This window comes from Lineus longissimus, chromosome 9 (assembly GCF_910592395.1).
Source record: "Lineus longissimus chromosome 9, tnLinLong1.2, whole genome shotgun sequence".
NCBI lineage: Eukaryota > Metazoa > Nemertea > Pilidiophora > Heteronemertea > Lineidae > Lineus > Lineus longissimus.
In genome coordinates this window covers 2,688,752-2,701,003 of record NC_088316.1, presented here as the reverse complement: position 1 = coordinate 2,701,003, position 12,252 = coordinate 2,688,752, and the positions used below count along the sequence as shown (strand labels likewise).

General features: G+C 40.4%; 1 protein-coding gene across 7 annotated transcripts in view; it reads left to right on the top strand.

Moving 5' to 3' along the window:
* Positions 1–11,033, top strand: part of LOC135493156 (H(+)/Cl(-) exchange transporter 3-like) — a 30,957-nt gene extending 19,924 nt beyond the window's left edge. For 6 of the 7 annotated variants that reach the window (XM_064780149.1, XM_064780153.1, XM_064780148.1 and 3 more), the window contains 5 exons: positions 450–604; positions 1,100–1,207; positions 2,200–2,324; positions 2,675–2,769; positions 6,569–11,033. In XM_064780149.1, coding sequence (XP_064636219.1) covers positions 450–604; positions 1,100–1,207; positions 2,200–2,324; positions 2,675–2,769; positions 6,569–6,659 — 574 coding nt within the window. In that variant the 3' untranslated portion in view covers positions 6,660–11,033. Of the gene's footprint in view, positions 1–449; positions 605–1,099; positions 1,208–2,199; positions 2,325–2,674; positions 2,770–5,645; positions 5,711–6,568 lie in introns of all 7 variants that reach the window. The other variant, XM_064780152.1, reaches the window with a different exon arrangement.
* Positions 11,034–12,252: the final 1,219 nt, after the last annotated feature.

The window sequence follows — 12,252 nt, the reverse complement described above, 5'->3', positions numbered from 1 at the left end:
GGCACAAGGCAGTCGTAGTATGGAGTCAGTCAGGTCGAGTTGAGGTAACGGCACAAGGCAGTCGTAGTATGGAGTCAGTCAGGTCGAGTTGAGGTATCGGCACAAGGCAGTCGTAGTATGGAGTCAGTCAGGTCGAGTTGAGGTAACGGCACAAGGCAGTCATAGTATGGAGTCAGTCAGGTCGAGTTGAGGTAACGGCACAAGGCAGTCATTGTATGGAGTCAGTCAGGTCGAGTTGAGGTAACGGCACAAGGCAGTCATTGTATGGAGTCAGTCAGGTCGAGTTGAGGTAACGGCACAAGGCAGTCATAGTATGGAGTCAGTCAGGTCGAGTTGAGGTAACGGCATAAGGCAGTCATAGTATGGAGTCAGTCAGGTCGAGTTGATGTAACGTTGGTGCTATGCTCCTGAAATGAATTCTCCTTTATCACTTCCTTGACCCTCATCAGCTACGATGCCCACATCCATTTGAACGGTTATCCGTTCTTGGACAGTAAGGAAGAGTTCACTCACACAACGATAGCTGCCGATGTGATGAGACCACGCAGGACGGACCCGCCGTTGATGGTCCTAACGCAAGACTCAATGACTGTGGAAGACATTGGTTAGTATTCTGTTCTGTCATGTCCTTAAAATTTTGTCGGGAATATATTTTTTAAAGAGAGAAATGGGATAGAAAAACAATCGAATGACACTGATGAACGTTTCGGATTCGAATGTTTTGGTGAGGTGGATCATGGGTAAATTTTGATTTAATGATGGATTCAACATTTGTTATTCATTTGACCTCTTCATGATCATAGACAAATTGCGGGCTGAGGATTAACTGGTTCTACGTCCGATTTTTTAAAACCCGGTACTCTTGCATAGAAACAAGAATGTCACCTTGACGTTATCATTGATGTTGTATAAAATAGAGAGATTTATGGCCCCAGGTCCAAATCCTACAACTCATATCACTTGTGAGATTCAGTGTCCAGCTTTTCCTATCGAAATAGGTGGATGAAATCATGTGAGGATTTTTGTTATGCGGATAGACATCAAACTAGTTTGTCCTCAGCCCACAAAATTATTATGATGTGAATTTCTTCATTTTCAGAGAATATCTTGAAAGAAACCGATCACAACGGTTTTCCGGTCGTGGTGTCTAAACAGTCGCAGTATTTAGTGGGATTCGTATCAAGGAAAGATCTGAATCTAGCGTTGAGTGAGTATAACATCCTTGACTTGAATATCGGGGGGATGTTTGTCGGTGGGTTTTCAGGAGAATTTGTTTAAAGTTGAAGTTTAACCCTTAAAACGCCGACCGCGGATTCGTCCGCGGTTTTGAAATTTCGCGCGTCAGGGATTCCCCTGTCGTCATCATGCACGGGAAAGCCCTCCAACGGCCGTATATTGAAGAGTGGGTATGTCGCTTGAGTTTCGTGATTTTTGCCAATTTTTTAAAAAGTTTTTTTGCTGAAATATTGCAAGTAACACCCGAATGACAGCTGCAGAAGTTGCAAATCCTGGTTAATTCGGCCCTTGAAGGGTTGAGTTGGGGTTCATTGCCTGATATCAAGTATGGCCAGTTCAACCTTCACACGTTGCTTGGCAGAATTATTGGAAGTGGTCGATCTCCCTCGGATCTTATTTTCGGCATAAATAATAATTAAGTGGAAGCCTCACCTCCTAATGGAAATGAAGATTCCATGCGTTCTCGTATTTTCTCTGATAGTTACAACCGTAAAGCATCACTGCATCATAAGCTTGTTTGTCTCTTAGTAAAGGCCTCATAGGCCTACGATGGTCATGTTTTGTGCCGGTGTAATGTTTTTGAGTGTTTCCCCTCATTGTTTGGGAATGCTCAAAAATAGATTGACAAGTTTTTCTGTGTATCCCCCCTACTGAAAAGTCGTGGTCTCTCTAGCTGCCTATTGTTTGGAAACACTGACACATGGGAAACAACCACAGATGTTACACCGGGTTGGCCCTAGGGTGTTGGGTACAATGTATTTAACTGGTTTTTAAAAGATTGTATATTTGTATGTCCTGCTATGTATTGTTACTGTAATGTCCTCAGTTATGGGGTTTTTGAATAAATAAATAAATAAATAAATGTTACAGGCTGTCGTCTGACTTTACACTTCAACTCTGTTTAACCTGAAACCTTCCAGTAGATGTTTTATGAATGTAATGTCGTTTCTATCTTGTTTGCAGGCAATGCGTTGAAAAACCAAGAAGGCATCGTGAGCAATTCTGTTGTCTTCTTCACAAATCATTACTCAGTGAATACTGTAGTCGGCGGACCAGTACCATTAAAACTTACAAAAATATTGGACATGGTAAGTACCTCTCTATACATGCTTCCCGAAATTGGTGGCTTGCATTGGAACTAACTTTTTCCCCCTTGTCCGTCATTTAAGGTATTCAAGTGTGTTGGTCAACCATGACTATCTCCTTTCTCCCTTAATAGAGAGGTTGTCCTTAATAGAGAGGTTGTCCTTAATAGAGAGGTTGTCCTTGATAGAGAGGTGTCCGCTAACAGAGGTTCCATTGTACTTGATGTGACCAAGTGACCATATTTCATCCCCATTAGCAAATTACCTTTTTGTGACCACCTCATGTGGTCTTTGAGTATTGTTGAGTGGTACTACAAAATTTATGTTGCTTATTTCTGGTTTTTGTTTTTCAGGCTCCTATTACAGTGACTGACCAGACTCCTATGGAGACGGTGTTGGAAATGTTCAGGAAGCTTGGCCTCAGGCAAACACTAGTCACACACAACGGGTGAGTCGCACTTATGATTGTTACAAATTTGATGCCAGATAAAATGTGACCCACCACGACAAAATGAGTCGCATGTCGCACAGAAGATGAGCCTAAAATGACACCAGGACATAATAGAAGAAATTGATATGCTCCGATTTTACAAAAGGCAGACAATGGTGAAATGAACAACCAGTCTGTCTCAACCTGTCAAGCTCAGAGCGACATGCGACCTGTTTTGTCATGGCGGGTCACAAATGTGACCCACCACAGAAAAATGAGTCGCATGTGGCTTCGAGCTTGACAGGCTGAGACAGACTGGTTGTTCATTTCACTATTGTCTGCCTTTTGCGAAATCTGAGTGTATCAATTTCTTCTATTATGTCCTGGTGTCATTTTAGGCTCATCTTCTGTGACCCATTTTGCTGTGATGGGTCACAAATGTTTCTGCTCTCCATTCACCTTTCTCTTGAAGTGTTGGGAAGAAATGACTTCCTTAATGATTATAAAAACTTGATATAACGTCAAATGATTGAGCTGAGAAAAATATTTATTTCCCTGTTGAAATAATTTTGTTTGGCATCAGATTTCTGGATGACGGTTGCTAAGTTTGATTGTGTTAATTATGGTTGACTTTGTGTGGATCTACAGGTTACTAATAGTGATACTAAGCACTTGTTACAAATATAAACTAATGCAATTGGAAAAAAATTTGAAAGGGGTTTTGGAAGTGTTTAGGGGATTATTCAATTGTTTACAATCTTTCAAGTTTGTGGTAATTGACCATGACAAGGAAATTATTTGGGGAGGGAGAACCATGGCTGTCCTGCTTGGGTGATCGCATTAAAATACTGAGGTAGTTGCCAACTGGGGTTCCACTGCTTTCACATTTTCAAGCAGCTCTTCTTTTCTTTGCCTAGACTGACATGTTATTTCTATCCTATGGTTATTTTGTGTTGTTAACTGGGTGTTTTTTTGGTTAAAATTTACAATCCCCGATCGGAAATGACGCAGTTTGATCGCATTCAACTATAAATCCATTGAACCGTGGTGCTTCGTTAGTCAACCGATGACCTTTTTTTGGGGTGTGATCGGGGATTGTAAACTCGTTCCGTTTTTTTTGCACATTTCCTTTAGTTCATTTCGTTTTTGGCATGTTTATATCAAAGTGACCTCAATTTATCGAAAAAAAGAGTCGTCTATTAGGAAGGAATGAACTCTATATTATTCTTAGAATCAGGTGAGTGATTTATGCCTTAATCTTAAGTCGGGAATAGCAATGGAATTGGAATAAGGTAGGTATAATAAAGCAGGGATGTGACTTTTCTGATTTTGGAAGAATTTCAAATTTTCCCCTTGAGAATGCTTTGTGTGACAGCTGAAATGGATAGATCAATACCTTTAGCTCCTGGTAGAACTTTGAATTTTCAAAATCGGATTAAAAATGACCATTTTAGAGGCATGTTTTGTAAGTTTAGGCTGTTCTAAGGACAGCACTTTCACATGAAAAACATTTTCAGTTGTTTTTCTCTGGGTTCTGTCACTTCCCTGGCTAAGACACTGCCAAACAACCGGTATAAATCAGGTTTAAGTTGCCTTGAATAAGCCTTCAGGGTGAGCACTAACTATCAGAGATAAGGGCCAGTTGAGAAAGAAATAAGTTGATAATCACAACCTCCCAAAATAAAGATATTTGTCGATAATTGTGTTTCAACTTGGCAGCGATGTTTGAAGTTAGGCAGGATTGGTCTTCACTTGAAGTTGACAGTGTTAAAATTTATAAATGGATCCATTGAGAACGTGTTGCAGAATTTGTCTGAAAAAAATTTCACACACCTCCCCCTCTCCCAGCGTTCAATCAAACAGCCTGCATGTACAGAATTCAGATGACATGTCTAATAGGTGGCTCGAATATGCCGACTAATGCACTTTCCTTGGATGTCTTCACTAGGTTTGAACACTCGACTTACTGGTCATTGGCTAATATTTATAAAGACTAGTAAATGCTTTTACTACAGTTTTCTACAGAGATGGCTAGTGTAAATGTACATAAAGTTTAATGCTTTTACTACAGTTTTCTACAGAGATGGCTAGTGTGAATGTACATGAAGTTTAAAGTAAAAGCATTTACAAGTCTTTTATAAAGACTAGTAAATGCTTTTACTACAGTTTTCTACAGAGATGGCTAGTGTAAATGTACATGAAGTTTACAGTAAAAGCATTTACTCGTCTTTTATAAAGACTAGTAAATGCTTTTACTACATTTTTCTGCAGAGATGGCTAGTGTAAATGTACATGAAGTTTAAAGTAAAAGCATTTACTAGTCTTTTATAAATATCAGCCATTGTTTTGTCGTATTCTTCTCCTATCCTTTGCACTATTTTCTTTTTGACGTTTTACGCTGTGATGTTTAGATTAATTTTTTCGTGCATTTTTGCTGTTTTTAACATTTCTAAAATTTGAACAATTTCATATACATTTGTTTTCTTTCTTTTTACTGAGTTTCAATCCTGGCTCTCATGCATTTGTGTCACAACTATAGAGCTCCACAGTCAAGATGCTGAGTTTCTAGCTATTGTCAGAATTCAGTGTTGCCATATTGCTAGGGGACTCGAATTTGTTCAGAAAACTCATGTAAGCTTAATACATACGACATCATTTACTTGATATAAGTGCTTCCAAAGCCGGTAGTTCCAGAACATGTCGAAGTGACTTAGGCCTAATGGTCTGGCACTCACTCCCTGGTTTGAGATTAGGCCCTTTGGGGACGCACTTGTCCAAACAGTCCATCGCACTCCACTGCCCTTCTTTCTTCCTCTGCCTGATTAAAAACAAATCAAAAGGGAGTAATCGATCTTGTATTTGTGGTGTGGTTCAATGCCTTGTATGTTTTGCAGCCGGCTCCTAGGAGTTATTACCAAGAAAGATGTACTCCGGCACATCTTGCAGCTCCATAGTTAAGGTGAGTGTCTTCCTTCATGTTTACCCAAGGACACCGAGCCAACGAGTTTGATCCACGTTATTTGCAGCAAAAATCATCACAGGTAGATCAGAGCTGTGAATCACCCTCTATTCTGGTAACATTACATCATGTGATCTCAGGTGCGGTGGTTGTTATGATTTTAGTGGCGATGGCTCAACGTTGTGAGGATCTGCGTATGCAAGGTCAGTCTGAAGGAGTGCTTGCCCACTGTAAATATTTCCCGAGTCGTCTAGCAGGGCCAGGTCAGGTGTTGAACAAGATGAGACATCGCTACGTTTACTTATACATGCACATTCATTTTTTCCAGAATCCACCTTCTTCTTCAGCATCCACTCTGCACTTGGAGGTATAATTCTCCAAGGAGAATTCCTCGTCCAAGGCGGGATGAGTATTTTTTGAGAAATGTGCCACCGCAGTTAGGTGCCACTTAATACCATTGGGTTTCAGCCTAGTGACTCTTGTCTTTGCCCAGAGGTAGTCCTTGGTGAGGTCCTTTGCTTGCCGAGTGGCATAGACTATAAAAAGGAACCTCGATTTCATGTCTCATTCGAAGGACTGTGAGGAGTTTTGAATTTTAGATCCTTGAAAGCCACGCCGGTTCATCCAGGAAAACAATCCCGGGTTCTCCCTGGGATCGAACCTGAGCCCTTTTGCATGGTAGCCAGTGTCAACCACTAGGCTCTGAGACTCCTACCAGTTCACCATTTAACATGTCCTGTGTATCTTTCTGTTGGGTTTTTGATTGCCTTATTACATTATCATGAGTGTGTGGGGCCGTCAGACATCGAATCCATCACCTGTGACTAAGTTTATCCAACAAATCATTCCTGGTTTCAGGCGATTGCTTGGCCTCCTGACGAAGAAAGATGTCCTGCGGCACATTCTACAGATCAAGAACCAAGACCCTCAAACTGTGATGTTCCACTGATCATTTTCCGTTGGTGATTTTGAATTACTCTGCTGTCGTGCGCATGGATACGTCGCAGGTCGCGGGGATAAAAATCGCTTGTTTGCGACACGCTTTTGTAACAGCTGATAGAGGTTGCGGAGGCATGTCAAAAAGTATTTGAGGTCAGAAATGGAGTTGATATGGTCGTGTTTGAGTGGAGAGATTCAGAATGGAAGAAGAGAGTTCTAGTCCGAGACATGCGATGTCTGATTTCAGAGTTCAGGGATTTTCGATGTGATATAATTTCACACAAGAGTTTTCGAAAAGTTGCCAAAGAATTTCAAGATCAAACTGACACGGTTGCGTCGTGATTGGAGATAGGAGGATGTGGATTCGAATTAAAACTACTTATAGCAAAGTTCGGTGGGGATAAAAGTGTGTGGTTCAGAGATATTTGATTGTTAGTTGTCCAGATTTGCAGTAGAATTAGTGGGGATTGATAGATGTGGGGAATTGTGATTCTTGCACCGTGATCGGAGAAAGACAATCTTGTAGGTAGAAGTGTGGAAGTGAAGAGTTTTGAGATTGAGTATGGCAGCCTATTGACGTTACTTACATGTGATAGTTGAGGGAATTCGTCTCTAAGCTGAGGATATATCACTGCCTGTTGCTTGAAACTTCTATCATAAAGCACGCAGCCTTACTTTTAGCTAAAAAGGCTTAGTGCTATTTTGCCACCTGAACCATATCTCAACATTGTGACCCGTTTATTTTCATGATCTTTACGTCAAAAGTGGGGTCATTGTGAGCTATCGACCTCAAGTAATACAAGACGTACTTACGTTTGATGTTTGAATCATGAAGTGAAATGGATATGTAAGCCAGATACATGTATCATATTTGTGTAAAATGTTGTTGCCTGAAGTTGCCGAGAGAGTTTGACAGTACTGGGCCCAGTTGCTGCATTTGCATCAGCAGTCTGCTGGTGTTAGCTCCTATGGTCTCCCATCACGAATCCCCACACCTGATTGAACAAACAACGCCAGGTGTCTGGTCCATAAAGACTTAGGTTGCCTTGTAACGTCACGTCCGCAGGGAACGTTATTATTCTTAACTGCTCATGGATTGGTATGGCGCAGTGCACTTTCAAAAATCTTGATTTTATGTGCAGTGGGGTGTCGGCATTTGCATCAGCAGTCTGCTGGCGTTAACTCCTATGGTTTCCCATCACGAATCCCCACACCTGATTGGACAAACAATGCCATGTGTCTGGTCCATAAAGACTTAGGTTGCCTTGTAACGTCACGTCCGCGGGGAACGTTATTATTCTTAACCGCTCATGGATTGGTATGGTGCAGTGAACTTTCAGAAATCTTGATTTTATGTGCAGTGGGGTGTCGGAAATTCGTGGTGATCTAAAGTAAATATAGCCATATGAATTTTTCTGTCCCTTGAAATGTGATGTCACCCTTAGTTTTAATACTATAAATGAAATATATCCTGAAGGTGACGACGCATTATTGAGCTAAAACTGGTGTTTGTCTCTAATCAATGCCAGTCAAGCAACTTGGCCCCGACTCATAAAAATTCTAACAACTGTACAAATAGGTGTATCGAGAAGAAAATAAGACCAAAGTCTTCATTCATTCTTGTTGTAATATTGTCAAAAAATCTAAAATCTTGTTTTGTTGATATTTGTTTATAGATCAAGCTGAAAGCTATTGTGTTTTATACTGTAAAATCTGATGATACTGTAAAATCTGATGATACTGTAAAATCGGATGATACTGTAAAATCGGATGATACTGTAAAATCGGATGATACTGTAAAATCGGATGATACTGTAAAATCACTTATTTACTCTTGGGTTTTATTTCCACTTTTTTGCTAGGTTGCTGTAGTCGCCAAAATAAAATCCTCACTTTAGGTTCAACCAGACCTGAAAAAGCTGTTCGTCGTAATGTTGCCAGCACCAATCGATTGTTTCCTCCTTGGCCAGTGTTAATTACGTGTATGTTCTATCCTGTTAGATGAAATGTTCATATAAAGATGTCGTCCAGTAGAATATACAGGTTATCCTTGCATATAATGTCTTTGGGTGGCATTGCAATGAGGCCCGATGGGGTATATAAGGATTATGTGAAATTGACTTGCCTCATACTTGATAGGAATGAATAGTGGTTCTTGAATAATCCTATGTAACCGGTTAGACTAGGCCTAGAGGGCAGAGTTTACTACAAAGATTTCTTGAGTATTCACACCCACTCCTGGTGATACCCCTTAGTGGGCCTAATTAAATATACGGTACATCTTCAGTTGTACAAGAAGGTATAGAAGACGTTATAGGCAAGGATAACCTGTATGTACAATGCTGTTTGCTGAGATTTCTATAGTAGTATTGTTTAAACTGCACGTCTCGTTTAGTAATGATTAGAAATACAGTAGAACCTCTCTATTAAGGACACCCTCTTGACTGACAAGTGCTTCGTCAATGTTAATAGAAAGGTGTCCTGATTAGAGATGTCAAATTGAATGGAAACTACCAATTTGGGACCAAAAGTGGTGTCCTTAATAGAGAGGTTGTCCTTAATAGAGAGGTGTCCGTTAAGGGACGTTCCACTGTATTTGAAAAAAACTTCAGTCAGCATTTATGGGCTTACGTTGTAATTAGCTGTAAATTAACTATTTATTTATAACAAACGTGGTTTATTTATTCCGTAATACATAGGTTATCCATTCTCGAGAAGTCGACCAAAAATGAGGTTTTGTACATCCTTACAGCTGTATCATTTATGTGGATTCGCACCGTGTTGATAAATGTATAGAGGCACCATTGTTGCGGAATCAGTTTGGCTAAATGGGCTCTGCACCTGTTTCCAGTGTTAGAATGAAATTGCCAATTTTCGTCTCCTCAGCTCTCACAAGTGTCGTTTCCATCTGAAACAACGAGGCTGACTACTTTAGATTGCTTTCAGTTTGTCTCACCAGGTGGCAGGCTTGCTATCCTGCCGTAGACCCATACCAAACTAGGGAAGGAAATGATACGTCATTTGCTGGCTCTGTTGAGCTGATTGCCTACCGTGTGTTTGGAAGGGTGTATGACCAACTCGGCCTATTACCAACTCGGCCTACCAACTCGGCCTGGGTTATAAATCATTGGTTTATTGGCATAAGTTTTTCTTATATTTTTTTGTTTTTTGTTGGTATATATAGGCCTACTATGTATTCATTCCTGTTGGAAATTTGAAGAAAATCCATTGGGATTTGAAGGAGAAATCCATGAAATAACGGCGGCGAGTGTGGAAAGTTGCGGTAGCACTCCAAATGCACATTCATGACTGTGATTCCATGGATTTCTCCTCCAAATCTTGATGAATTCTCTTCAAATTTCCACCAGGAATGAATCAATAGTAGGCCTATTTAAATAGCAACAAAAAAAAACAATATAAGGAAAACTTATGCCAATAAACCAATGATTTATAACCCAGGCCGAGTTGGTAGGCCCAGTTGGTAATAGGCCAAGTTGCCCCGTAATCTTTGGAAGGGGTCAGGCCGTGGCAAGAGAACCCAGGTCCTATGCTTTAGCCGTATGACTTGGGTCATTTTTCCCTGCAGTTTTCCATTTGCAATCCAGACTTGCCATTAATTAGGTAAAGGAGTAACCTGTAGTTTAGGGGTCTTCGTGGGAAATCAAGATAATGTTTTAATGATGCGGGTTACAGTCGGTGGGATGATCGAAGAAGAATTAAATATTGCGGCAATCTTGCTAATGTAGCTTGGTAAATTTGTTAATAACCGTAAACTGTTTCAGTGTAAAGAAGAGTTTGCCCCTGCTGCTCTCCATGTGTGTAGTATCAGAATAAATATTGTGACCACTTCTAGTTCTAATAAACGGGTATTACCGAAAATATATATAAGGGGAGCTTATATATTTTTGGTATTCGCAAGTATCCTAGCCAACTCGATTAAATTGAGAGCTGTGAAATATTTACCAGGGATTTATTTTGGAGATTTTACGAATAAAAGCAATTTGCAAAAATAAAAATGGCGAAAAATTAATTTTTTGTCTGAAAAAACCAAAAGGGATTTAATAGTTATCTGCCAAAATAAACATCATGAATTAAAAATTTTTAAGGAATTTTTACGAGTTGCAAAGTCAAATTGGCACAAATATTTGTCAGTTTACATTTGAGTTGATAATGTTGGATAATGAAATTTACATTTGTCTGTAGTATGAACTTGTGCCCCTCTATATCACAAAAGTTGTACATAAAATACTTCATTTAGTGATACAGTTAGAATTGTTGGCCATTCTATCTGGATGGTTGCACTCAAGTATGACTTAATATGGACACTAAAATCAAAAATGTAAAACCTATTCATTAAAAACATTAAAGTGAACATAAATACTTATTTCTGTGTTTTGTGATTTTTCTGAGTCGAACTTCACTTTGTCACAACCAACCTCAACAGTTAAAGACAATGTCACAACCACCTTCTTGAGGGTCGAATACCAAAGGAAAATGTGAAAAAAACGAATGGAGTTTGATCATCAACTGGAGATGAAAGGAATAAGTGTCAAGGTATTTGATTCCCAGGGTTGGCCGCAGCCAGAAGTCGGGGATAACAATTCTGAATAATGAGATTTTTCATTGGGGACGGTACCTTTATGTGCCTGGACATCACAAACATGCTGCCTCTGACTTCTATTCAGCTCTGCTCTTGAAGACAGGTAGGTCCAAGTACCTTCCCTCGGAATTCAAATAACCTACTTAGAAAAGGCTCATGTATACCTGAGCAACCTCCTGGACCAAGGACAGCCCCAGGACTGCCTCTGGTAACGCTTCTCTCTGACTGCGCTCCTGAAGACAAGCCAAAGTACCTAACTGGGCCACTGAAGTAGTCAACTTGAAGAAGCTCCTGCACCTACATGTTAGGTACCTCAAGTACCTCAGATAGTATCTGGACCTTTCTATCTCAGATAAACCTTCTGTCTCATTGTCCTCTTTGAAAAGACCAGTGTCTCATATTGTTTCGCCATGATCTGGTTGTGACAATCACAGCATCTCACATGATAGTCTACTTGCAGTAGCTCATGCTCACAGTCATGTCCCCTTTGGTCTTCGCTCTGGTTGTGCCAGTCTTACCATGTCTCACATTGTTTCGCCATGTTCCTTTGGTCTTTGATCTGGTTGTGACAATCACAGCATCTCACATTACAGTCTACTTGCAGTAGCTCATGCTCACAGTCATGTCCCCTTTGGTGTTCGCTCTGGTTGTGCCAGTCTTACCGTGTCTCATGTTGTTTCGCCAAGTTTCCTTTGGTCTTTGATCTGGTTGTGACAATCACAGCATCTCATATTATAGTCTACTTGCAGTAGCTCATGCTCACAGTCATGTCACCTTTGGTCTTCGCTCTGGTTGTGCCAGTCTTACCGTGTCTCACATTGTTTCGCCATGTTTCCTTTGGTCTTTGATCTGGTTGTGACAATCACAGCATCTCACATTATAGTCTACTTGCAGTAGCTCATGCTCACAGTCATGTCCTCTTTGGTCCTCGCTCTAGTTGTGCCAGTCTCACCGTGTCGTACGCTGTTGTCGCCGTGTTCCCTTTGGTGTCTGATCTTGTTGT